The following is a 27,523-nucleotide window of genomic DNA, read 5'->3' on the forward strand; positions in this document are numbered from 1 at the left end:
CCCCCAAGACACCAAGCACACAAGACTCAGAAGAAAAGTCACACAATACCATGCTACACTAGGAAAAAACACACAGAGACGCCCTACCCAGAAGAGGAGGGAGGCCCTGGAAAGGTGCCAGAGCCAGCCTGGAGCACCCCAGAGAAGGAGGTGCACAAGGAGACCCTGGCAAGGGGCTGCTGCTGAGCCGTGAGGTAGTGTGTCTGCAGGGAGCAGCTCCTCAGCACACTGCCCTCCCCTCCTGGCCAGCCCTGCACCGAGTCCTATCCAAAAAGCCCAGTAGCATCCTTCACACCTTGGTCACCTGGGGCGAGACCTTGTTCTTGAGTTTGGAGGGGCTTCTGCGGGCTGGAGGCCAGGATCAGAGGGAAGCACCGCTCTTAGAGCTGAGCGTCCGCATCACACCCTCAACGCCGGCATTGGACCGGCTGCCAACGGCTGCGTCTGTTTATGCAGGGTGGGGAGAAAGAAAAAACAATACACCCCAAAACCAAAGGCTTGGAAAGAAGAAAGAAGCCCACCCAAGAGCAAAGCATCAGCACCGTTCAGACGAAAACAACAGCACAGAGAGTGGGGGAAGAGGTGTGAGGGAGGACACAAAAACACAAACCCCAGCACCCAGCACCTCCCCAAACCAACTCCGCGGGCAGCACCCATGCGTTGCCTCCATGGGGGCCAGGTGCAGGAGCCAAGTGACAACAGGGACCTGCAGAGGCAGACTCTGGAGAACCACCCAGAGGGCAGCCAGGGAAAACAAAACCCAGCAGGAAAATGAGACACCAGCAATCCGAGCACATCCCCAGGGGCACAGAGCCATCCACTGGGAGAGTCCTCGTGCCCCACTCATGGCCCCTGGCAGCTCCCAGGGAATCAGACACCACCACGCAGGCACTCAGCCCTGTTGGCACAAGTTAAAAAGAGAGCGGAGCGGCTGCGGGCAACCAGCATGAGAGCATCCAGGGCCTCAGGTACCCGAGTGGGAAGGGGGAAGGAAGATGTGAGCATAAAGAGGCACAGGCACCAGGACAAGAAGTACCAAGAACGAGCTCTGGTACAGGCACCAGTGTGAGGCTGTGAACAGAGAGCTTTGAGTGCGCCAGGGCAGTGGGTGTGCTTCTGCACACTGAGTGTACTAGTACTGTGGGTCTGAGGTGCTGGGGAAGGAGGACCCCAGCTCTTCCAGGTAGCAAAAGAAAACAATAAATATAAAACTTCAGAGCAGAGCTCCCCCTGGGTGGAGGGTACTAAGGGAGGTTTCTCCCTCAGAAGGTGGACAGATGGAGGCAACCCACAGCTCTGCAGCATATGGCTGCTTCTTGCCGTGCCTCAGCTAAGATTGCCTTGCTCCTGGGCTTGAGTCAGGCTGTCCTTGCGATGTAGGTGGTGGACCCCCATCCTCTTGGGGCTGCGATGTGGCCGACTGAAGGGAGGCTTGACCCTGCCTTCTCCACTTTCTTCTTGGGCACCTCCTTGGTTGCTCTCTTTGCTTCCCTGGAGCAACATTTCTCTCTCCTCAGCTGGGCTCTCGGGCAAGCCAAGGTCCACATAGTCCTTGTGCTTCTCTGGTGAGGGGCTTCCAGGCTCGGCAGGGCCTCCACCGCCTTCCTGCAACAGCTTCTGAGCTTCATCCTGGGAGAAATCTGTACCATAGTCTGAGGAGAAATGGCTCCTGCGGGCGTGCTGTCTGTGTCCACACTCGAGTCCCGGCTCACAGTCCAGCTGCAGCTCTGTGCAGACTCTTCACCATCTGAGTAAGCTGAGCCTGCCCTACCTAGCTCCTGCATGGAGCGGCTGAACCTCTTCTGGAGCTCGGGGGCAGTGTCACGGCTGAAAGCCGTGCGGTTCATCAGCACCCGCTCTGAGGTAGGGGGTGCCTTGTCCACAAACATACGCTGCCAGTTAGCCAGGAGATCCTCTTCGGAGCTGGCAGAGCTGGCGAAGGCGCTCGGGATTTGGGGAGGGCTGCTGAATGGGCTACTCTGGGAAGAGCCATGAGCCAGGGCTGCTTTGGGGGACTGCTGACAAGAACAGCTGGATGCCGAATGACGCCCTTCTGAAGCAGGGCTGTTGGGGAGCGTCTGGTGCCTGTCGCTGCTCTCATCTTCACTTTGTACCAGGCTGAGGGAGATGGCCTGGCGAGTAGCATATGTACAGTTGGGCAAGGGACTGTTCTTTGGGATCCTTACCTTGTCCTCAGAGAACTCAATCACTTTGCGCCCAGGGTACATAGGGTGGGGAGGCGAGGGTGTAGGGTACGGACTTAGCTTCTCAAAGGCAGGCACCTCCTCTAGCATGCTTTCCACGCTGCTCTGTGGCTTGCAGCCACCATTCTGCTGTTTCCCAGCATCTCCTCCCTCCTTCCCCATCTGCCCCATGCTGTTGCAGGCATCAGGAGGGGCTCCACTCATGTCTACATGCACAAAGACATCCTCAGCCATGGGACAACTGCCACTGCTAGACTTGGCTGAATTCAGAACCAGAGATTCTGGTTTCTCCAGGACTCTGGCAATGACTGAGGTGGGCACCACATCAGATGGAGCCAAGGTGTGGGTTGCCTCTTGACTAGGGCCTGCAGACTCCTGAGCGCTGTGCAGATGCTTGTTGACCATGTCCTGCAGCTCATAGGGAAGCTAGGGAGAAGGAGAAGAACATTAAAAGGGAGCTCTTTAGTTTCAAATAATCTGCTGTTTCCAACCAACCTTCACGTATACTTCACACTCCTTATCTTGACGCTACCTTGCCTTGAGAAAGTCACCTACCTTGCCTTGAGAAAGGTATCTCTTTCCAAAGCAAACCTGCCCCGTGAGGGACTAACAAACATCTCTAGCTCAAAACAGTCATGTTTGTAGGTCACGGTTCACAGGCCTCATTTTGTGAGGAGAACAAGAAAAGACGGCACGCAGACTCAGTGCCCCACACCTCTGAGGATGAGGACAGAGACAAGGCCCAGCCAGTGCATGCTAGGAAGGGGCCTATTGATCTGTGGAAAATCAGCCGGTGGTTGCGTTGAAGTGACTGAACAACCCCCAGTGCCGGGATCCGCGGTGCTCCCCGAATGCAGTAATTGCAGCCGTGCTGCCTTGGCAGCCTGCCTGCAGACCAGAATCGATGCCTTCCCTTGTTCCTACTGACTCCAGCACCTCATCTCACTTCCTGACTCTCCATTTCAGAAAGATTTATTACCAAAGCTGCAAGATGAGAGTTTTTTCAACAGTGGGTAAGCACTGCTCCTTGTCCTGCAAATGGTCATTGCTGCTCTCCCCATCACCCTGCCAAGCTGCCCTCACCTTGGTCACCAAAGCCACGCACAGCATGAAGCGGAGAGCAGAGCTCCACAAGTCACTCAGTGGCACAGCAAGGTCTGTCCCATCACAGGCAGAAGGAAACTGTGTCCAAAGCTGAGGATGCAGAGCACACTGCATGACAACAGCTGGCTTTGAGGCAGACTATTTGCACAGCTGCTCAGCACCAGCCCCCCTCCAGTGGCAGCCACGTGGGACACAGCACTCTGGAGGACAGAATTCTAAGCCCCAGGGAGGGGAGACAGCTGGGAGAGAGGTCAAGGTTACAGCAGCAGTAACTGATACACTGACCTCAAGAGTGCTAATTTGAGACACAATGCGGGAGGGTGACATATTGGTCACCTGCTAAGTTAAAAAAGACAAGCATATGGTTTTGCTGAGAGGAGCATAAGGAGGGATGGAGACTAGGGGTATTGAAAAGAGAGCTGGGGTAAAGGTCTGAATGATACTTCCAACCAAAGAAGTGCTGCTACTAACATGAAAGGCCTAAACTCCATCTTTGCTCATCCTGAGGGCAGGAGGAGCTGAAAAGACCCCACAAGGGGGAGTATGAGTTGGTACCAACTTCAGGAGGCCTAAATTAAGACACCCTGAATGCTGCCTCCCCCATTTCTCCTCAGAGTAGGAAGTGAAGCAGGGCCAGGCTACTGCTGCTTGACTCCTTATCAGGCAACGTGACCCTTCTATGTGGCCAGGTGAGGAAGCGAAGAGGACCCAAAAGGGTAAGAGAGAGGTCTGTCCTCCTGCCAGCTCCCATCAGGCATCCAGCATGCTATCAAATTCAAGGTTATTGTGCTTTTTATAACAGCTCCTGGCTGAGCCTGTGAAATGGAGCTGGCGTGAAAGAGGAGCTGGCAGAGGCTCAGTGCTGCCTTCTCAGTGGGAGTGAGAAGAGGAGCTCCCCCTCCACCTCTATCTGAGGCTGAAGGATGAGAGGCTAACAGCCCTGCAGAGAAAGCTGGAGAAAGTGAGATGCAGGCAGAGACCACGAGCCCTTCTTCCCCACCTCAGCAGAACTGCTACTCACGTCAGCAAACTTGTGGTTCCTGAAGTGGGACTTGTTACACTTCAGCAGCTGTACTGCGAGGTTACAGTCCTGTCGATAGCGTTCCTGCAAGAAAGGGCACAGGTGTGCAACAGCGTCAGACTTGCCTGATCTCTTACCCGAAAAGGTATCTGATCAGATGCTGCCTGAACAGAAGCAGGAGGAGGCATCTGATGAATTTCTCATGAGGGCACCTGCCACTCCTTCTTCTCCACACCCCTGTGTATTTTCTTACAACCCAGCCAAGGTGTCCCTTTCAACTCCAGGCATACGCTCTGTCAGTGTATCACTACCCTCTCCCTCTGGAGATTTTAATAATCTCCAAATATCCCAGCAGGGCTATCCCCTCCCAGAGCTCTCAGCCATGCCTGAAGACACCGCCTGATGTCAGGCATCTTGTGACAGACAGTCTGGAGGAAGTTGCGCACAAATAACTGAAACAAGCACCAGATCCAGGAACTTCTGTATTAATGGTTTACAAAAGGCATCAGCTGCCTCTCAGGTGTAGAGTAAAGGACCTCTTCAATGGCACAGCCTGGACTCAGGTCAAATCCTAAGCTCAAAAGAGCAAACACATAAAATTTGAAGATCAGTTCTTCCCTGCTCAATCCCTCAGACCTTCTTCTGTTTCTCTGTCCCTACTGTTGTGTACTGCTCCCACACTCTCATACACACTGAAGTCATTCACACGCTTCTTTACACTAATGACTTTAAACAAGAGGAAAAGCCCACATCTCACACACTTCCACAGCCGTTTGCAGATTGACACTTACGTTGAGTTCCTCCAGCTTATTGATGGTGGTTTTGGCATCAAGCAATTTATTAGTGAGCTCTACAATCTCCCAGTCCAGCGTCTTGCGCTCCACCTCCGCCTTTTTAATCTGGGATGCAAGAACACCAGGTGAAAATTTCCCCGTCACAGAAGAACCTGGCTTCACCACCCACCTCAGCCCAAGTATAGCACAATGACATGTTCAGCTGGGTTACAAAAACTTCCAGACAGACAGGAGGGACAGCCTGGCTCTTCACCAAGGGAGTGACTCCAAAGGACAAATGGAGCCAGCCACTCCGCTCTGCTACCTACAGAGACATCAGGTTGAGTTTCAACCAACCACCTTAATGAAGTATCTCTTCTTGCAGCATAACCATGTTTCCTCTCTACCCCGGTTCACACGGTGTCTGGTGCAAAGCTAGTGGGTTTGAGCAATCAATTCCATCCTGCCACTGGCAGCAAAAACCTCCTAAGCTCACAATAATGAGCTCTCTTCTCTGGGGCAACGGAATGAGAATACTACCTAAAAAGATCCACTTCATGGTTTTACAGGCAGGGAGAGGGCACCACCTTGATAGCGTTTAAGCCTTGCTCTAGTAAGAAAAAGGACCTGTGTAGCTTTATTTGGAGCTCAGTTAATGCTCTCCCTAAAGCAAGCAATCTTGCCTCTTTAGACTTCCTATCAGTTCAGATACAGGGCCAATAGAGACCCACATGTAACAGCAGAGAAGGGCAACAGCTCAGAACAACCAAGCCTTTCCCTTCTCAAGAAGTTCTTACAACACGGCCCAAGCGTGATCTGAGGCTGTGGCCACCAGGACCCAGCTGTGTGTCGGGTGCAGCACAGTGACACACAAGGGGGTAGGGGAGGACAATGCTTCTCACATATGCAGTCTCTTCAGGCACCAGCACAATGAACATTAACCCAAGAAATTCAAGTGCTAGAACCAAAGAACTCTCATCCTGGGCTACACGGAGGCAATCAGCATCTCAGCTGTTCAACTTGCCTGCTCACAGCTCAGAAGGGGAAGGAAAGAGAGCAAACGAGGCTCACGGCCATCCACATCTTGTGCAGTGCCATAGCTTATGGGCACCACTTCCCAACACGCCATGCTCCAGCTGGCTCAGAGTCAAATGCTCTTTAAGATGGAGCACTGCAAGCTGGGACCTGCTGCATCTGCGGGCAGCTGCTGGATACCAGGTGAGCCCTTGGCTGGACGAGGGTTGGGGCCCCTCCATCCGGGATGGTGTATGTGGGACTGACAATGAAACCAACAGGCTGAGACACGTCAAAGAGGAAAAAGAAAAAACACACAAACGAAAGACGCAACTGCAAAAATCCAGCTTTGGCTGAGAGAGGCCTGAGAGGTGAGTGCGCCCAGCGTGTGCCAGCGGCAGCGTGGGGAGGAGAAAGGGAGAGAGAGAGAGAGAGAGAGAGAGAGGGAGAGAAAAGAAACAGCCATTAGAGTTATGAATGCACACAACAGACATACACGCACGTTGGCTCTGCTTTGACTGCCCCCGTCCTCCCAGGATGACCACCCCAAGACTGGCTGACACATCCCTGGCATTTTGAGAGGGACTGAAGCAACATGACGGAATACCATGCAGTTATGTCGTGGGAAACCAAAGCTCATGTGCATGACTAAGTAGGGGCTCAGTAAATCAAGAAAACAGTTCATGACACCAGCCAGAATGGGGAGTAAATGGCCATGGCCAGAATCTCACTCCTCACCCACTGCCAAATCTGTTGGGTAAAGCCAGGTCCCCTTCCCCATCTGCTCTTAACGCACAAGTCTCTTCCACTTTCTCTCCGTAGTGACCTAACAGGGCACTTACCAGGGCATGCAGCTTCTCCTCCAGGTCTTGGTTGGTTCTCTGGGAAGCAGTGTAGCTGTTCTGCAACCTACAGAAACAAGGTAGTATACATGGGAACGGATCTCAGGCACCTCCTCAAGTTCCCTTCATTGCTGCCAAGCAAACCAACAACTCCAGAAAAACTGACACTCAGACAACCTGGCATATTAAATATATTTCACTTCTGCCACATAATGGCCTTCAGACCCCAGTTACTGGATGCAAGATGAGGTTGGTTGGGTGTCCTGGTTTGAGCTAAACAGAACCAATTTGTTCCTTCTTCTCAGCTCAGTCTCTTCTTAGAGGCTGCACTTTCTGAAGTTTACAGCATGTCTTTGCAGACAGTGTCTGTTACTCGCAGTGATAACACCTGATCGTTACAGTTACTGCTTGGGATCAGGATGCAGAAAGGCTCTTGCTGATACTTACTCCTATAGCGACCAAGGCCACTGCTGGCTCGTGTGCCACACTGGAGGTGCTGGGAAGTAAAAGGGGTCACAAAAAAGTAAAAGGTTGCACCCCCAGCGAGTTACAGACAGGGCATGAGACCAACAAGAGTATTCCATTCCATATACATTGTACTCAGTATAGAACTGAGGGAGCACGAGGGTGGAGGTCCCATTTTTTCTCTTTTGCAATGGCCAGTGTCCGGGGAGGACTCTGCCTTTGATCCTGATCCCGAGTCCCTGTACCCAGCTCCCCTCTGCCGCTGAGCCTGGGACTTCCTGCTCTGCAGCATCAGTGGGGACAGCTAGTGAGGGGGGGAAGTCAGGTTTGTTATCAGATTTATATATATATACACATATATATAGTTCATTATTTTTATTATTTCCTTATTCATTAAAGCTGTTCTAATTTTCTTTTTCCAATCCATAAGTCTCTTTGCCTCATTCCCTTTTCCTTCCTGTTTAGGGAGGGAGGGGAGGTTAGGGAGCATCTGTCAGGGTTCATTGGCTGGCCCAGCCCTAATCCACGACACCGGCTGAAAGGATTTTGCAGGGGCAGGCGTGAACGACTTTGGAGGACTCCTCTGAGCTACGTCATACACCAGCAAGTGACTTTTAACTGAGGTACTTTTCAGATAAAGTGGTGATGTATCTTCTTGCTGCCCTCAGTGGCTCCTTTTGTACATGGTGGGTAACCATCCAAGCTGGATCCTGCCTTACATCCAACAGATGAAGAATTCCCTATTGCTGTCAGCCCCTCACACTGGCAGCATTCCTACATTGCCCCCTGGAGAAAGTAATGGCTTCAGAGCCTTTAACACTCCTACAGTTTGGGGGTGCACCTTTCTGAGGCTGTCTTTGGTCTACACAACAGGGCACAGCCTGCTCACACCAGATGAAGGAGTCCTTAGTGGGAGGGATCTCTCTAACTCTGCCCTTCTTGGGTTTTTTTTCATACCTACGGAATTTGTCCTTAAACTTCTCCAGCTCCTCACGGTTCTGGCCCAGCTCCATCTCCAGGTAGTCCTGCCCTGACTCCAGCTCCCTCTCCATCGCCTCCATTTTGTTAGTCACATATGTCAGCCGTCGGCGCAGCTCCTCGTTCTCATGCTGCAGGAGCCTGGCGAACACAGAAACAAGGCAGCACTGAGTGCACAAGGGGTACTCCACATCAGCACCCACATCCTGCTGCCCTGCTCTGGGGCCTAAGACCCCAGAGAGGGCCCCCAGGGAGTCAGGAACTAAACTAGTCGGAGACTCCAGCACATGCAGTAAGAAGCAAATCTCTGTCAGGAGAGGGAGACTCAAACTCTCTTGGAGTAGGGGCAAAGCAGCACGTGCCAGCTGGTCAGCCACGGCTCCCAGTTCCCTCTCAGGTTACAGCGCCTGGATGAAGCCCACTTGCCATCTGAGCTGTGCAGCTCCAGTGTCGCTCAGTGGTGAATGAAATCCACTCAATAATTTATCCCAGTTCAGGCTAGAAGACCTGAAGGCAAAACAAGTAAAATCATCTTCACACCTTTAATACTTGGTGGAAACAGGACTTCATACAGCCTTAAGCCCAGAAGCAGAGGGTGATGGGGTGCACTTACAGATGTGATCACAGCTGCCAGTCAATCCCATTCCAACATAAACTGCTCCATTCCTCCCCAGCCAGGACATGCCTGGTGGTCAAAAGGATTTCCTGTTGTTTTTCATTCCTTTGTGCTCAGTTGCTCAGAAAAACCCAGAGGCATGGCTTCTCTCTGGCAGGGCAAGCTTTCTCCTCACTATGGTTTGGAGCTCTCTGTGTCCCCCACAGCCAAAGGGCTCAGCTCTCACTCTCAGTCAGCAGCAGGCCTCTGCATACTGTTTCTGGTGTCTTACACCAAAATGGTGGCAACAACAAGACGGGTTAAAAAAGGCTCTCCTCTCTCCACCTGTATTAAAGACTTCATCTCCTACTATCTTTCACACCCACTAACTCCTCTGCCTGCACCTGCACTCAGGGTCTATGTCCCCTTCCCCTCCAGGAAGAGAGCTAGGCATAGACTAAAAGCTCTGCCCACATGGCCCCAAGATGACTGAAGATCTGAGAGGAGCCCACAGGGCCAGTCAGCTTCACTGTGCAGGTGGCACAAGCAGGAATCAGCATCCACACAGTTGCAGTAAAACAGGCATAAAAGGGGAGCAGGACACTTACTTCATCCTTTCTGCATCCGTCAAGGGTTCCTACACAGGGAAGAAAACAGATGTGAGATTCTTTCAGAGGAGGTCTTCTAACGCTGTCCTATAGAGTCTTGGTCGCTAGACCCTACCTGTGACTATTCCTCATCTGTTCCAACAGGTCACACTAGGCAAGCTTATCGCAGCTCAGATCTGTACACATCACTCAGCTGCCTGATACCGAGACAGACTGTGTGTTCTGGTTCAGGGTAGAAGAGCTAGACTAGAAACTGCCACACAAGTTAGGTAACTTCACTCTCCTACAGTGCAATCTCAGCATCTAACATCAGCACCTTAGCTAGTGTTTCAGCTCCCTCCTGTCCTAGTCTGAGCTAAACAGAAGTAAAAATCACTGAAGAGAATTGCTTCTGTTTAGCTCAAACCAAGACACTTCCACAGTTAGTGGGTGGCAGGAATCTCACAGAGCCGCATACACAGAGGTTTAAATTGTCACTACAGCAATCACAACACCCTTGAAGCCCCACAACAAGAATGAGAGAATCATTTAGGAGCTTAAAAATTTGTCTACCACCTACATTGCTCAGACTGTGCTGTGAAAAGGGTTTCTTTCTGCAAACCTGAAACCAACTAGTATAACTATTCTAGGAGAGCAGAAGAAATAGAAGAGGTCAGAAAAGTCTGTGAAAGAAATTAATGTTCTGGGCAAGATCCCCAGAGATGGCTGGAGCAGGGACCTGCAGAACAAGGAGACACAGTGCAGTGACAAGAGCACACGGCTCAGCTATTCTCAGTTCCTGTGCACTCTGTGTTAATCTGTGAGATGGCTGCTGCCTGCCAGCACAGCTGGGAGAGATTTAATTAGCAATAGAAGCAACCGCGTTTTCTGGGAAAGCCCAGGACTGACCATTCTCATAAAGTCCAAGCTGCCTGTGGATTATTTTTGGCGCTTGGTACCAACAGCACTGCACAAACCCGAAGTGCTGCCATGCTTTAGATCGTCCAACTAAGTGTCACAGCCCGCTCTGGTCTGAGAGGCCACGCCAGAGACAGCTGGGGATGAGACTGCTGGGCTGCTAGCAATATTACAGACAGCAAACCACCTCAGTTCTGGACCTAAGACATCATGAGGTGCTTCCTTCATCAATTCACACTTTAAAAGAATGGTCCTTACCACCTGCATGCATCATCCCGTCCCTAAAGGCAAAGCATCAATCCATTATTTTCTCCCATCCTGACCCCACATGACAATCAGTTAATTCATGCAGAATTATCTAACAATTGCCTTCCCTACTCCCACAAATACACATGCAGTAGATGCTAGCGACCAGGCAAAGGGGATAATGCAATTCCTAATAAAACGAGGCAATGACCCCAAAGCAGGCAAGAGAAAAGAGGAATAGGCTTACAAAGACTTGAAACAGTCATCATACAAAGACCCAGCACCACAAGACAGCCAGGCACAGGGCACACACAAAGCACCAGGAACATCCCAACATCTCCTGACAACAGAGCTGCCTGCCTCTTGCACATGCCTGCTGCCCCCCAGCCTGGAAGGCCTCCAACCTGCAGACATTTGGGGAGTCTGCAGTGGGGCAAACAGCACCAGCTCCTGCCTTCCTAACTCCTGGGGACAAAGGGAAGCTGGTTCCTCCCAAAGAGATATACCCAACCTGGAGCACAGCCAACAGTGGCACCCACAAGAGAGCAGCTTCAGGTGATAAGCACCCACAACGCAAGGTCCAGGGGCCTGCTCTCGCTCTCCCCAGTGGCATGAGATCCAGAGGGGCACTTTGGCCTTTGAGACCCCTGTCTGTGAGCCAGTGGCCCTGGCACCTACCTTGTTTAGTGCCACGCTGAAGGAAGGGGAGGATCTAGATGGGGTAGGCCCCTCCTCCCGACTCCAGCGTGTTGGAGTGGAGAAGGATCCTTTCTCTGGGTAGTTCGGCTCCACTGCACGCTTCTGCCCAACTTTAACACACAGATGGCGTGGCTGTAATAGCTGTGAACAGGGACTGCTGTCATCCCTTCTGCCCTCTGCACTGCTTTTCCATAAAGACAGTGAGTGCTGCTGCCCAGAGGATGTCCCTGCCAGCCCCAGATCTGCCAGCTGCTGCAGCTCATACCGACACATATCTACTACCCTTCTCTCCATGGAAAGGAGTTTTTCCTTACTGTCCTTCCTCCCAAGGGTGGGTTTCTTTCTTAGTCTGGAAGCTTTCTCAGCCTCCTCAGCACACTTTCTCTGGCACAAAGCCATTCCCAGCCCCTCACATTTCTTTCCTGCTTTTCTTCTGCTTGGACGGGGGGATCTCTCCGTTGCAGGCTTGGTTTTCACTCCTTGTAGGTGACCTTCCCCTTGGCCTTCTGGCATGGAGCTTCTGGGGAAAATGGGAGAGTTCTGATCTTGTCCTGCTCCCCTGGTCTCTCCCAGAGAGCGTAAGCGGATGGGACTCAGCACCCGCTGGGTAATCTCATCGAGGAATTTTGAAAACTGCAGTTTTTCCTCTGTGATCTTCTCCCTGCGCTTGACAGAGTCAGCGGCGCTGCTGCTGCTGTGCTCCAGCGAGCGCTTCTCCCTGCGGCTGAGGCAGAGCTGAGGATCACTGTATTTGCGTGAGCCACGGCCACGGGGAAGCGCCTCTACTGAGCGGGACTTGCGTAAGCTCTCAGGGCCCATCATGTTGGTCTGCTTCAGGATCCCTTTGAGAGGCACGTGTGTAGAGGAGACTCGAAACTTCCTCGGCGTCAGGACTTCAGGAGGCTCTTTAAACATAAGAGAGCGTTCCAGGCTTCTGCTCTTGAAAGAGTGCGCGGGATGGTGTCTTTCATCTCCAGATACCACAACCGTCTCCATGCTACGGCTCACAAATTTGCCGAGGTGCCCACGACTGCGTTTTGCGCACCGCTTCCCACTTCGCTGCCCCATCTTCCCACCATGAGTAAGTACTGGCAAGACAGTCTGGCTCTTGATGTCCAACTCTGCTCTGCACCCTGTCACTTCCTTCTCACTGCTGGACTCCAAGGACCACGACGAGGAGAAGTTCAGGTTGCAAACCTCAAAGCCCTCTGCCTGCTTGAGCTGGCCTGACTCAGTGTAACTAAACCCTGTTTGTTGGTGCAATGGTGTTAAGCCCTGTGCCACCCGGCAAGTCGTTACCTGACTCTGCTCAGCCAAGATCACTCCATCCTGGTCGTCACGAATGATGGGTACCTCATGACGGATCTCACGATGCTGTGGGGGTGCCTTCCGGTAAGGCTTCTTTGATGGAGCTGTGCTTGACATTCTCCCACCTGCGTGGCTCCAAAAGCGAGTTACCTACCAACAGCAGAAAGTGCACAGAAGAGTGAGTCACAGGCACTCCATTGAACCCTAGAAGTGAAAAAGGGGAGTCCAAGAGAAGGTCCCCATACAGAGTGATAATAGAGCAGAAAAAGGATGTAGCCACAAGTCTTGAGCAGCAGCTGCAGGAGAGGGAGCAAAGTAAGAGGTAGCTGTGTCCTTCTCCCAGCCTGTGAGAGCAGAGGGCTGGCACATCCTCCCCCCGCTCTACACACGCTCACTCACGTAGTTTGTGTGTGTCCGGATTATATATAGCAAACGAGAACAGACCTCACAGCAGCATATTGATTAGGCTCTTTAGGAAAGGCCTTTTCCAATATGTAAACTGCAGGCCTTACAGGCAGCAGTGGCAGCTGGAGCAGGAGTTATTGATCATGTGCTGTCACTGTCAGCGGGGACTGTGTGGGAGGAGACTCCAGCCATTAAAGAGCCCAAACTCAAAAGTTTTCAGCTCATGCTGGAGCCCCAGCGGAGCAGGCCACAAGAGGCTTGTCAGAAAGAGGGACCATACCATTACAACTGCTTGGTCTGTCAGAAAAGATGAAGGCCACCTCCAAGTCTCAGGTGGCATCAAATTAGGGAGCAATGCCATTAACATTGGTATCTAAGGCCAGATTTTGCAACACGCAGCAGTACCGCTAGTGGAAAGACCAGATTACTCCCTTTACCCCAGCTATGCTGGGTAGGATCCTTCCTGCTGTAGGAGCAGTACAAGAGCAAAAAATGGGGCAGAAGGAAAGTAGCTATCTTGTACACATGGAAGAATCTCCTTTCTTTCCACCACTTTGGGACTGCAGTGGAGGGCAGGAATACCTCCCTCCAAGCAGCCAGGATTTCAACCACCCCACTGTACACAAGACAAGAAATTCTGGAGATGCCAAGCAGTCCATGCAGAACCCGATACAGGACTTTCCCCAGTGACAAGACAGGCATAATTCACAGACTCCCTATATTTGTGGTAAGCACCCACTTCTCATTCCCCTTTCTCCTGCTGGATCCTAACACTGATCAAGTCTAGCATCTCTGCAATCCTCAGCACCTGACCTGCAGCACTTCAAAGTGCAGGACCTGCCTCAACTTGGATCATCCTCTCCCCTCTTCACTCCCATTCACATACCTTCAAGGCAGTCAATGGACACCACTGGACCAGTGTCCTAACATACTTAATTTACTTTGTGTTTTGGCTAGTGAGGTTTTACATGGTAAGTGTCTAAACAGAGATCCAGGAATTGTGTCCAATTCTTATCCGCTCTTGCCTAGCTGTGTTCTCTTGACACTTAGACTGACTCCCCTGTGAGGACAGGCAAGTGTGAGATGTCTGCACCAAGCACAGAGTGGCTCCAAGCCACAACAGGCTTTACACTTCACAGGAACATTTGCAAGCTATCCTGCAGAACACAAGCTCACAAAAGTTTTTCACATCTTTCCATGGACATGAACTACTTCCTAGGACTAACCTCTAAATCTCCACTATCGGAGTGCTGGAAACTCCCCCTTGCTTCAGCCACTCCCTCAAGTTCCCTTCTCCTAAAAAGACTCAAGTAGGTGAAGAGATCTCTAATACTTCAGAAATATCACATCCAGCATACTGCATTCCACTGTGTCCCCAAGCAAAACAGATAGGTCTGACTTGCTGGGAAGACATCTCTCTCCTTCAAAGAGGAATGCTGAAAACTTGACCTGAAGCAGGTTTGTCAACACACCATCATCAAACAGGTGATCTAGGAGATATCCTAAGCTAAAACAGAGTCATGTCTCCAGCTCACAAGGACCCAAGCACTTACCAGCCTAACGACAAATTTGAAGCTTCATGAAAGAGGGACACTCACTCAGATGCCCTGAAGAAGAGAAACAAATAGCTTAGCATCCATCAAAGCAGCCAGTTCGAAATCTCATCCCATAAATATGTAAGGAATAGGGAATGTTTAAAACCAAGGACAACTGGATGGTCACCTCACTCCATGTGCCCATCTCAACCCACATCCGGTCTTCTGAAAGTAAACAAAATTTAAGATTAGGATAGTTGGGCCACGTAGCCCAGCAAGAGCTGGAAAGTCACCTGGCAAGGACATGCCTGAGACACTGAGGTAACTGGGACCACACAAACTCAAAATTCATGTAGCAATAGCCTGAAGGGAACATTGGTTCCAGGAAGGACTAAACAAACCTCCTGTGAAATGGAATCCTCCCAGCTTATCTTCCTTGCTACTGCAGAGGGATGCTTACCACGAAGCCTTTGGTACAGAAGCTTGGTAATGATAACAATTACCTCACCTGTCCTTTTAAGTCAGTGCTTCTCACCAAAAATGAGCTGGCAATTATCAGACTCCTGTCTGAGCCAAAACATTACATCCTTGTGCCTACAGCTGTGATAATCCACACCTCCATGAGAGAGAAAGACAAGCTACTCTCTGACTTCCAGCAAGCAGCATGCCATGCTCTACCTTGCACCAGCCAAGCAGGGATACAACACAAGTTCAGAAACCACCTTTCTCTCTGTTCAAAGCTCAGGGCACCCATCATTATAAGAAGAGATCTAGGTTGATCTAGGAGACAGCTGTAAGAGCATAGCTCTGGTACGAGAGAAACTGTGCTGGAGCCTTCCCTTCCCTGATGCACTTCTGCTGCTGTGCTGCTTTTGTCCTGTCAATGGCACCAAGCCCTGGGAGGCGGGACAGGAGCGCAGGGTGTGGAGCAGTTGTACGCACACAGGGAGGGACAGATTGAAGATGAATGGAACAGGCAGGCAACCAGGACCACGCAAACTCGAGCTTTGCCAAAACAAACTGAAGAGGTGCCCTAGTGCTGGCCCTGCCCCAACAAGCTGTCTGGACCCTTTCCTTACTACAATGCCCTAGTCGGGTCTTGACTAGCACAGGAAAAAACAGCTTCACAGCAGCATAACTGGTCTGCAGGGCAAACTGTAAAGTATGGGGAGGGGGGAACACAGAGAGGGGCAAAACATGCACCTCCAGGAAGGACCAGGCCAGTACAGTTTGGATGTGTCTTTCCATCAACTCCCAGAAGGAGCTGGGAGGTATCAAGGCAGAATCACCAGCCACATGGGCTGGCAGACAAGCAGAGGCTTCCAGGAACAGCTGCACCCATGGGTCCAAACACGTTTCCATAGCAGAGGTGCTGAGAACAAACAGGCCAAAGGCCTCCCTGTCTCTCAGCACAGAGTTCCTCAGGCTCAGTCAGGACTGTCCTACTTCCTAACCCAAAGCCAGCAACTGTGCTACCTGTCATCTCACCCTCACCTACCTGGAAAAGATACCGGGATTTGAAGCCTACCCTCATGATCTGAGAATTTCCAGAGACACTTAAATACTCACAGTGCCTCCAGGCAACTTTCCCCTCAAACAAGGACTTACAGATCCAAAGTGACGACGTGTCCAAACATTTCTGGCCGCTTGTCTCTGAATCAGCTTTCCCTTGTCAGCATCCAGCAGCATCTGGCCAACAGCTCCTGAAACATGAGAAAGGAAACTTGGCGTCAGTCGCCTATCAGCACAACACACAGAAACAGCCAGGCATGCGCAGAGCAACCTACGGCCAGGTGCCAGGGCAGGAGTCAACAGCAAACCGCTGCACCATCAGGCTGCTATCTAATGCCAGGGCCCTCCAGTGAAATAAGCTCCTTGTCTTCACTGTGTCCCAGAAAAGGAAGGTCTTTTAACCACTTCTCCAGCGAGCAGGATGCTTGTTCAGACCAGTAACTGGCCTCTGAAAGACAGCTATTTTTTCTAGGCGGCTCCAGGGGTCACTGCTTCCTCACCTGCATTCCTGTCCAACACCAGGAATTCAGCCTCTGTTTTCCAACCACCCTGACACACCAACCTGATTTTGTTATGCAGACTCCTCTGCACTGAACAGTTAAGCCCTCCTTGCCTACAATATCTGAGCATCCTTTGCAACCACTGAGAGAGAATCCCAAAGTGGCTCAATTCACCACACCTCCGTTCAGAGAGGAACAGATATTCTCTGCAGAACAGACGGGCCTTGTGCTCCAAAGCAGAAACAGATATAGGTAATATCCAGAAATAGACGAAGGCACTAATTCTGCTCACTGTGCTATTCACAAGCCTCTCTCTGACGGAATTTGCTGTCAAGTCCACATTCTCACTACCCCAGAGAAGCTCAGCTTTAGCCTGGAGCTATAGCAGCAGGTAGCAATTCAGCTATTTTAATTAGCACTGCAACACAAGAGGAAACTTAACCTCCTGGTTCCTTTTATCTGCTTTTTCCATCTTTCATCAGCACCGTTCCCTAACATTTACAGTCCTCTTCCTAGCACTAGGGCTATGGTCTGCAGCAGCTCCAATTCTACGGTCTTCTAGCTACTATCCACTGTACTTCTGTTCTCATTTTTAAGTTCCCTGACAGTTACAGCTTCACTGGAATAGCTCATTGAGGGCTACAAGGCGTTGGCTCACATTGATCAGCATCAGCAATAGTCACATCTTCCAGGCGAACAGACACAAACACACAAAGCATCAGAACACTGCAGTGGAAGCCTAACAATTTGCTTTGTTAATGCAAAATGTTGAGGATTCCCGCCCATCCTCTCACAAAGACAAAACACACACAGCCTCTTTCCTTTTCACAATGAAGGATTGCAGTCACAGTGAGCAACTGCAGCTGCACAGGCAGTATACAAACTTGACACACTAGCTGTTTTCACCAGAGATCATCCCTCGGTGTAAAATCCACTTGTGGAGGAGCTACGTTCACTGTGTGATCCCAGGAAGGCAAAACCTTCACAACACACCAGAAACAGCCACGATCTAGGATGGAATTGCTTAAGACTACTCTGCACAGGACCTAAAAAACTAATAGCCACTTGGCATGCATGCAAAAACACATCATCCATTAGCATCACTTTTTCTCAAGTAAAAAGAAATATGTTCATAGCATACAAAACTCCAAAAAGGAACCCTTTGGATAAAAAAGGAAAGTTCCAAAGTAAAAAAAAAAGAAACATCTGTAGGCACCTTCTGTCTTCCTGACACCTGCTAAGTTCCTTGAGGCCAGAGGTAGTTAATATTTAGCTTTGGTTCTAGGATGCACACACTTCCTGCCTGCTTGCTGCTGCAGCAGTTGAACATCCCCTAAAAAGAGGCAGAGGACTTGGAGGGTCTTCCTCATCATCACCTTCTCTTGTGTTGCCTTTTCTGACCTTATAAAGCAGCCTGCTGACCAGTGTTCAGGATCAGCCAACAGAAACATGGTGATTATGGTGAGAACGCTTTTTGTTTAAGGCACTCTGTCATTTTTCCAACCTTTTCCTCCTAAAAGTACCATTCCTTTAACCTTGTTTTTTATTCAGAAAGATACTTGTATGACAGAGAAAAATACATTCCATAACACGACCGCTGTCACATTTGTTTCTAATGCCATTCTACAGAAACATTCATTGGCTATCAGAGTCGGTGTGCTCCAAAAAACTCCAAATGTAATACCCACATGTGAAGGGGGAAAAAAAAAAAAAAGGCGCTGCTACTGTTCTGTGTCACATATCTGACCACCACAGCTAACCCAGAATTTTCACTCTGTGTGGGCCAACCTATACGCCAAACACACATCCAAATCACAGGACGCCGGTACACCCTGCTTCAGGAGGCAACAGCGTCTCTCCACCAGCATCCTGAGCAGCAAAAGCAAGAGAGACTTGTCCAGTTGCCTTCCTGTGCCTATGGGCAGAGGCAACGTTAGCCTCCAGTTAGCTTCATGAGGACGACTCATCAGTGAGATAGATGATGCATCAAGAGGTCTTGTTCAGAATAGACAAATAAGCTGTGTGAAATAAAAAGCAGCACCCCTAGACTGCTGATGCAGAGTATGATGGAAAAGGAGTGCAAGGTCATTAAGAAACACTTTAACATTTAATGAGAGATCTTTTCATTCAGAGAAGGCATCTCAATTAAAAGTACGTTCATACTCATCCTGCTACTGGCTTCTTTGAAACTCCTTTTAAAATAAAAGGATGACAGTTCCTAGTGCAGAAACTCACAGCTCAGTTCTGCTTGTACATTAATACTCATGATTCAGATCTGAGTAATAGCATTATAGTGACTCTTGGATTAAAATCAAATTTCAGGAGGATTATAGCTCACTCCTGCTTTTCCATACCAATTAACCTTGACTGTTAGGCAGAAACCTCAGTTCCCTGCACGGGAACGAATCCAAGAGTTATCAAGAAAAAGGGATCAGGCTAGCTGTTGAACAACATTCCGTGTAACAAGTCCTACTTAACACCTAACGTATTTCCAAAGAAAATGAAATCCCTACACTCTACAGTCTTACATAGTTCTTGTTGAATGTAAATACCGCTGCAGATATCATGTATCCATCATACCCACTGCACCCTGAGAAAGCTTCTTAAAAGTAACCAGAATCAGACTTTTCTTACAGTCCCGCTACCTCCTTCCGCAATACAACGATCCCAGTGCTCCTAATTCAGTGGCACTCCACACCCTTAAGTATGTATTTTATTATCTACTCTCTTTCCTCTGTTAAGAGTGGCTTAGCTTCCCTAACCTTTTCATAAAAGCCAGGACAGATCAGCATTGCCCAAGAAACATTAACATCACTAGCATGTAATTGGAATAGAACACAACAGCTGATTAAAATCGGAACAGGAACAGGACAGGAAGCAAAGGACCTGAATCCAATCCCCAGAAGGAATGTTAATGGAGAATAAAAATACCCAGGGGAGATTTTGACTAGGAAATGAATTCTAGCTTTCTAATGTATATAAAAGCATAGGATCACCCTTAATGGCTACATCTGAAATTACACAAGAACCACCTGGGCAAAAGGTCATTTGACAATTTACCTCTAGCACTGACAGCTACATCGGGGGCTAATGCTCCTCATCCAGAACTTGCTGACAGACCGGAAGCCCGTCTAGTTTGTTCAGTGATCCTGTTAGCTTGATCTCTTTAGCTTGCTCAGTGATCCTTTCAACTCTCATAAGGTGGTTTAGGCTTCCAGACCACCTTCATCTTTGCATCTTGGGTTTCCTGTCCTTACCCACTCTGCTTCATCTGTCTTCTTTTAAGATCTTCCACGGGAAGACTTTTGGAGCATGTTTCTCAGATATTTAAATAGATGTATACCAGGCCATTAGAAAACAACTCCCAGAGATTACAACTCTCGAAAGTTCCTGAAAAAGACTGTCTGGCAGAAAAAGCAAATCTTGAGTCTAACATCTATCTGATAAAAAGCTGCTAGATCACACGGGAACTTTTGGAGCCATTGTCTTAAACTTTCTCAAGCACAAGCTAGCTGGCTACAGCAAGCAAACATTTGAAGAGAAGCTAAGGAGGAAGCAGGTGAACATTTTTATGGAAAATCGACATGAAGGAATTCCCTTCCCAGACCTCTGTCAACTACTGTGCTGTTTAGGGAGGGAAGAAAAGGGGGAGAAAAGGCGGGAAAAAATTCATACATTAACTTCCTAAAGCATAAAATCAAAAAGCATTTAATTAGGACAAGGTAGGAACAGCTTAAATTCTTCAGCGTCTGAGAAGCAGACTCTGCCCCTGTGTATATTCCCTAAGCCTCGTACAACTCCCAGCAATTAATACTGGCAGTCTTCTTGTTTCAGCCTTTGGTTTCAGAAGTTCTGGGAAAACTACAGTCTCCAGCTCCTCGGTGCCAGGGACTGAATGTCACTGAGACATCCCTCTAGCAGAGAATATAGTAATGCTACCGAATGCTCCACTACTGCAACCTATATATTTGCCCCGATATGCTCTCCAAAACATCCTCTTCTGTCTACAAGTTGCAGTGATGCACAGAGGACTAACACACTATGCAGTATCTGCACAGCCAGACAATGGAGCAGAGCATATTGCACTATTTACAGAGGACATACAGAGCATATTGCATTATTTACAGAGGACAAGTTGTTGCAGTGACCCAGCCTGCAGAGCATCGACAATGTTGAGGAGGCATTAAGTCCAGCTCTGGTGCTTGCAGGTGCTGGCGGAAGCAAATTTCAAGAAATGAAATGGCTGTTTACAGCAGCCAGCTTTATTCTGAAATGCTATCACTACAACCACGCTGGCAGAGCACCTCACATGCCAGTGTTGTTCCCACACAGCCTTCACCCACTGAAAACACAGGAGGTGTTGACTAGATTTACCCTTTTCAACAAGAAAGAGAACTGACATAGGCACTACTTACACAGTAGCTTCTTCCTTGCCCATGAGTTCTGTATGCGCGTAAATCAGCACACATACTGAGGCGCATACTGGAGGGAGACATTGGCTGGGAAACAGCATCAAAACTAAGTGAAATTTCTTTCGAGCTCCTGAATCTTTTGAAATATTAAACATTTGCGAAAGTTTTGAGATGTTGCTTTTGCTGCACACGCAACACACTGACCAGGTCTGTGGGCACCTCTACCGGCAGGCTGAGGAGGAGCCTTGAAATAACACTTTAGGGGTCTCAGATCTGTTCTGGACAAGAAAAGGCCTAATTTATAAGGAGGAGTGAACTACTTTAATCGAACACTATGGCTAAACCAAGTTGTACAAAGGCTTTCAATGATCATTTTGCCCATCCTCCGCCAACATGCATCACAACAGGCTCTTTCATTCCACAATCACATGGCTGCAGCCAAACATGACATACTATTCAGCAAGTAATAAAAAGGATCAGCTTTTTCCCCAAGGTCTTGTCTACATATACACTGTACTAAATTAAATTGACTTAGAAAATAACATAAAGCAGTATAACCCTCCTGGGTAAGTGTTCTTAATTCAGTTTAAGAGCACTTTACATTGAATCAAGTTAAATAGATAGATACAAGACAAACTAAATTAACGATGCCCATACAAGAATGCTGCACTAATATAATCATAGCTGTTTCTAATCTGATTAAGTCAAATCAGTACAACTTCCTTGCAATGGCAAAATCCTTACCAAGATTAAGGTTAACCCTTTTTTGTCCTTTTCTACTTCCAAAGAAGGTTTTGCTGGAGGGTTTGGTTTTGTTTTGTTTTGTTTTTTTTCTTCCAGAAACCCCTGAGTGACATCTCTCTCTCACAGAATCAATATAAATTAACAACACTACACAAGGTATATATTAAGGTATTAAAGGTATGGACATTTATATGACTTGAAACTTTTACTACTTCTATGCCATCGAAACATCATAATAATGCTTAAGCCAGCACGGCATGCATGACATTTTCCCCACTGTCCCCAAGTCAGAAGGGAAAGGTGATCACAAATACTTGTGCTGTACCCTGCTTTCCATACACCCACACAGCTTTTGCTTGCTGATGTTCAATATGCCCAAGCAGTTCACACACTAGGAAGGCAACATTCCCCTCTCACTCATTCCTAAGAGTATGGCTCACAAACAGCTTATCTGAGCAAATTGGAGTGGAGTCAGAGCACGTTACCTAACTGCCCCCAGGCATGGTCTTACTACTGGCCCTCTTCCATCAAACTTTGAAGTTCTCTTGCTAACTGTGGGGTAAGCACATACACAAAACAAATCGGAGGTCACAGACCTAGTGTGCTAGAAGTCCGCGCTCTGAAATTACCTCCCATCTCCTCAGTTGCCACAGCATTTCTCCTTCAAACATATTCAACAAAATTAAATTCCAGCAATTCCAAAATAAAATTTTATTTTTATGCCTCATTCACAACTACCTGAACTGTTCTTCCTGAACACCAAGACTTAATTAATCTTCATTCTGTTGGTATTCTCACCTTCATCCCTACCTGCTTCTTCAATCATGTCTCTTTGACCTCACTCCAACCTCCCTCACATCCACTCCAGCAACTCAGCCATCACCCTCTCCTCACTGCCACCTTCTACTGCTGTCTCTCAGCTACCACATACAGAACTAACTTCCTTTTCCTTTACAAATTTTTTCTTTTCACAGAAAGACAACAGTAGGAATCCTCTCGGAGCTGCTTGCAGAGAACTAAATCCCTCACTGGCCTTCAGAAACTAAACTGAGTCACAAATTTGAACAACGTGGTGAGCTGTCACTTCTGCTGAGTACCAGCAGCAGACATGAAATCAACCAGAGTTGCAAGTCCATGGAATTTATTTTTTTTTTGAAAGAGCTATTTTGAAGCCCTGATCACATGGCAACGTGGACTGCAGGTACACACAAGAGTTCAGTTGCTAAGGGAACCACACTTTCACACTTAGTGTTTTAAAGATTTAGATTTCAACTCTCAAAAGGCTGCAGGCACTTTTTCACAATAAACTGTTTGGTCTTGAGTCTCAGATACACACTGGTAGCTTCTAGCAACTATAAGGCTATGTGGCCCCACACCAACTCTAAAATTCATGCTCATCACAAATGCATGCAATGAGGAAGGCAGGAAGAACTTCCATTTCATAAGTAAAGAAACTGAAGCACTAGGAGAAAAAAAACCAGCTTTGTGCACTATTTTTGCACGAAATTTGACATTGAAGAGAAACAGCCTCAGCTGTCATAAGAAAGGAGCTGCAGGAAAATTCAGCAAGACACAGCCTTATTTCTTATACCTAAAACACAAGTGACCTGGGATAGAAAAGAGAAGGAAAGCGTGCACAAGCTAAACACCTACCTTACAGCAATTGAATAGCCTGCAACTCTATAAGTACAAATAAAGCAAGCAACCCTGATCCAGTATTAGGAGAACAGTATTTGTACTATATTCAATTCTCTCTGCTGCTGGGGTTTAATCCCAGCAAGAATCGTTTTGGTTTAATTAGCTTTTCCCTAGCAGATGGTCAGATGTAAGAGGCAGAGAATGGTACAGGCTTAACTGTTGGGTGATTGTGCAGCTGCATCTGTAGCTGCACAGTTAAGCATGTCCAGGAGTCCAGCTGTAGTTTGCATGACACAATCCCCTCTCTGCCATTAGCAAATGTCAGCTTCCTCTTTCTCCAGATTACAGATCAGCGAGAGGCACTACCCAAAGGCAGGCAAACAATATGCAGTATCACCACCATCCCCTTTCTCAGATAAAACCCTCAAACCTTAATCAACAGAAAGTCCCTCTTTCTTTGGTGACAGAAGCACATTCACAGAAGTATTGCCATGGAAACTTGAGCTATCCTCTGTGCTATTCATCAGAGATGATATTCTAGCACAGAAAATATTTTATGATCTCTACGGCACTGAATACAGACAGCAGTCGGTATAATGAAGTAAAATTACAGACTCCGGCATTGTGTGAGGATAGCACTGGGTCATTTGTCAACCAAGCAGCCTGATGCTCACTTCACCTAAAAACAAGCAATAGCTCTGTGTAAGCTGGCAGGTGAAAGCGATGTAGCACTGAGAGAAATAGAAGTAGCATTATAAGAATAAACCTAACCAGCTATAGGGAAAAAAGAGAAAGGAGTTCACAGCCTTTTCCCAAAGCTCATCACATCCTGCCTCTTAGTGATGTTGCTACTGAATTCTTTGCAAAGCGGGATTCCTACAAGGCACAGGCACCTCCCACCTAACCAAGTCAGAGCTATTGCCTACTCTGGAAACCGCATCAAATATTCCCCATCAACTTCCACTTAGCCTCTGTATCCAGGCACAATATGTAGTGTCGGAGCACCCATGCCTAAACACTGGCAATAGTCATCTCCACAGGCCATGAAAGCACAACAAGGAAAGGAGACAGCTTTCAAAAACATGCTTGGGGCCTAGGAGATTCAGAGCCTGAGCCAAGGGCAGGAACAGGCACAAAACTTGTCTCAACTCTGTAAACAACAGAGCAGCATGTCTCCTGAAGCACAACGTAACTCTGGAGCATCTTTTCTCTTTTTTGTGGCGTGGCCCTGTAGTTAACCTGCCTCACTTCGCCTCATTAGTATTTTTGCTGTTGTTATTGAGTTTGTTTCTTCTTTGGTTTTGGTTTGTGTTTTGTTTTTTAAATACACTTTCTTTTTTAATGATTCTCTTAATCTTCAGCACCACTGAACTGCTGGGAGATTTTATTCTGAGAGTTCAGTCACAGAAATACAACACGGTTTAATCCAGCTTAGGAAAAACAAACAGATCCACCCACATATCTTTCATTGGTGACCTGTATAAAGCACGCAACTGGCTATAGCTCTCCTCAACCCATTCACCTGGGCTCCAGTCAGTCCTTTTACCAGCAGAATCGTAACCACAGCGGAGGGCACACAACACCTCCACCCCCCTGCCCTACAGGCTGTACATGAGGAGGCTGCTTGTCACCAGCAGCCACAGGCTGTGTGGCTTGGCCTTCTGCATACACCTTCCTCCCTTGGGGGAGATAACCACAGATGCCCCACCTGAGGCCATGCAGAGTTGCTTCAGCTCTTCTCTCAGCCACAACCCCTCCTCCAGGCAGAGTCAGAGCTCTCATCAACTGTCTCCTTCCACATTTGTCATCATTGCTAGCACCAGCGGTGCTCCTCAGCTGGAGCTAATAATGAGCATAAATTGTCCCAAGGGGCAATTCTAGTGAAAGTCCAGCACTTTAGTTTTACCACAAGGTCAGCTCATCCAGACTAGCACTACATCCCCTGCCTGGCGTTGCTCTTGTAAAACTGAAATGCCTAATCTTTGCCATTGTTATCCTTTGGGATAACATAAGCCTGTTAATTATTCTCAGGCTAAGGAAAAAACATTTCCTTTCTAGCAGTGAAGACAATCTCTTCACCTCCACAGGGCTCCTCTCTGTAGACCCCCTGTAAGTAAGCTCTATGCAACTCTTCAGAGAGCAAGCTGGGAATGAGAGTCAGTTGAGCTGCAAGTGAAGTCACATATCCTTAAAGGGGTTCTAAGTGAGAGCAGAGGATGCTCAGCCTGAGATAGCCTAAAGAAAGCAAGACATCATGTTCCAAGTACTCCTTTTTTCTTTCTTCTGGTCAAGTGTCAGAGTAAACCACTGAAAGCATTAGCAGCAAACTGCCTGGCTAAGGGCAGAGACCACAGACAAATGCCAGGGTATAGTCAGGCAGATGTTGCAAAGATAAGGTGTTTATTCAGTGCTGACAGCAAGCTGTTCACTCACACTTCATGCAGCTTCATGCAGCTCCATGAACTCAGCTCTATAGATTCTGTGACTCTGGACCAAGGAATGTCTCAACTGCAGAAACATCACATCTGCTGCCGGGCTCAAGGTGCCCCAGGACCAGACCGATTCCCAATTTTTCTGTCCAGCCGTAGCCCTGCTTTCTGCTCCCTGTCCCACCAGGGGGAGATCTAGCTACTTGGTGACGGTTACTGCTCTAGCCAGAGGAGCACATCTGCCCAGCAGAGGTGTCTGGGACTGGACACAGAAGCAGAGAGAGCTGGATTCCTACAGTTTTGAAGGCCAAAACAAGGGACTTGTCATTTTCTCCAAAACATATTAAAATTCACTGACAGGAGTAAAACAACAAAACAAAACAAAAACCACAAAAAGGCCAAGAATCAGCCCTCCTTCCTCTTTAGCTAGAGTCACATCCATTTCAATGTCACTTTCATCCCTTACTCCCTTCCTGTCAACTGGAGGAGTTTTTAATCCTAAACAAGAGCTCTATTTTTTATTCCATAGCCTATATTGCGTGACAAAGCTGAAGTACCCAGTGACTATACACACTTAAAACGTTTCATCGATGACATTCCACATAATCCATTTTTAGGCTTATATTTTGCTACACCTCATGTCTCCACAGGTCATATTGTCCAGTTTGGCAGAGCAGAACAGAGGAAGAAAACCAAAGATTCAGACAACACAATTTCTTGTCAGCACCCAAGCCCTAAGTGTCAGGTAATGAGTCAGTGGCAACTAGCTCAAAATAAAATGCACAGTTTACATGAAATCAAGAGAGGTGAGCCCAAGGTGAATAACTTCCAACCACTTCATAATGGTAGGAGTCTTTTGCAGCAAGTAACATTCCCCTAATTACCTGTCATTGACATCCTGCTTTGAAAATTGATATAGCCTTTGAGAGAAAGGGTGGCATGGACCAGTCCGATAACAGTAGTTCTGCAGGAACTGACCCAGAGCCTGTGGCAACAGCTAAAAGGCAAAAAAACCCCAACATGCTATAAAGCCAGAGCACTTCTGAGAGGCAATTCTTTCATGCCTGCTACTGGCTAAGGATGGCAGTAGGGAGGTCTTCTGCAGAAGACTAACTTTAATATGGAAATGACTGGCAGGTCACAAACTTTCAGGCTACTAGAAATTGCCAGAAGGGAAACGGGAGATCAAAGCAAACTGAGTAATGAAGTGAACAGTCCAGGCCTTACCTAGGATGCAGAAGATGCCCTGCTGTTCTTTCCACAAGCCATGCCTATGGGCTGCCCATACTGGCACTTGCCAAAAGGGATCACATTTCCCTTTGCCAGGCACATGAAAGATTTACATAAAGAGGCCAAGGATGGCTTGCATGATAGGGGCATGGAGAACTAGTGACCATTTCTCACAGACATCATGTCAAGAACCCCAAAACAATGCATCTGCATCCTGATCTGCCATCCTTCATCAAGCTTCCCATCCTCATCTCTTGAGGTACCAGCCAGAAAAAAAAGCAGCTTTTCCAGAAGAAGCTGGAACAGTTCAGCTGCAGTGCATACGTGTAAGAACATTTACCTACTGACTGGGAGAAGCATTCCT

The 27,523-nt window shown here is 48.2% G+C and overlaps 1 protein-coding gene across 1 annotated transcript in view; it reads right to left on the reverse strand.

The window, feature by feature from the left end:
* Window positions 1-1,326: 1,326 nt before the first annotated feature.
* The window catches only part of TJAP1 (tight junction associated protein 1 (peripheral)), a 37,184-nt gene continuing 10,987 nt past the window's right edge, over window positions 1,327-27,523 (reverse strand). Inside the window, 10 exon segments of the mRNA XM_009875289.1 lie at window positions 1,327-1,676; window positions 1,679-2,630; window positions 4,330-4,413; window positions 5,121-5,228; window positions 6,959-7,025; window positions 8,381-8,542; window positions 9,605-9,633; window positions 12,746-12,904; window positions 14,713-14,766; window positions 16,303-16,397. Of these exon segments, the coding sequence (XP_009873591.1) occupies window positions 1,327-1,676; window positions 1,679-2,630; window positions 4,330-4,413; window positions 5,121-5,228; window positions 6,959-7,025; window positions 8,381-8,542; window positions 9,605-9,633; window positions 12,746-12,871 (1,878 nt within the window). The 5' untranslated portion in view covers window positions 12,872-12,904; window positions 14,713-14,766; window positions 16,303-16,397.

Source organism: Apaloderma vittatum, unplaced genomic scaffold, assembly GCF_000703405.1.
Source record: "Apaloderma vittatum isolate BGI_N311 unplaced genomic scaffold, ASM70340v1 scaffold22160, whole genome shotgun sequence".
NCBI lineage: Eukaryota > Metazoa > Chordata > Aves > Trogoniformes > Trogonidae > Apaloderma > Apaloderma vittatum.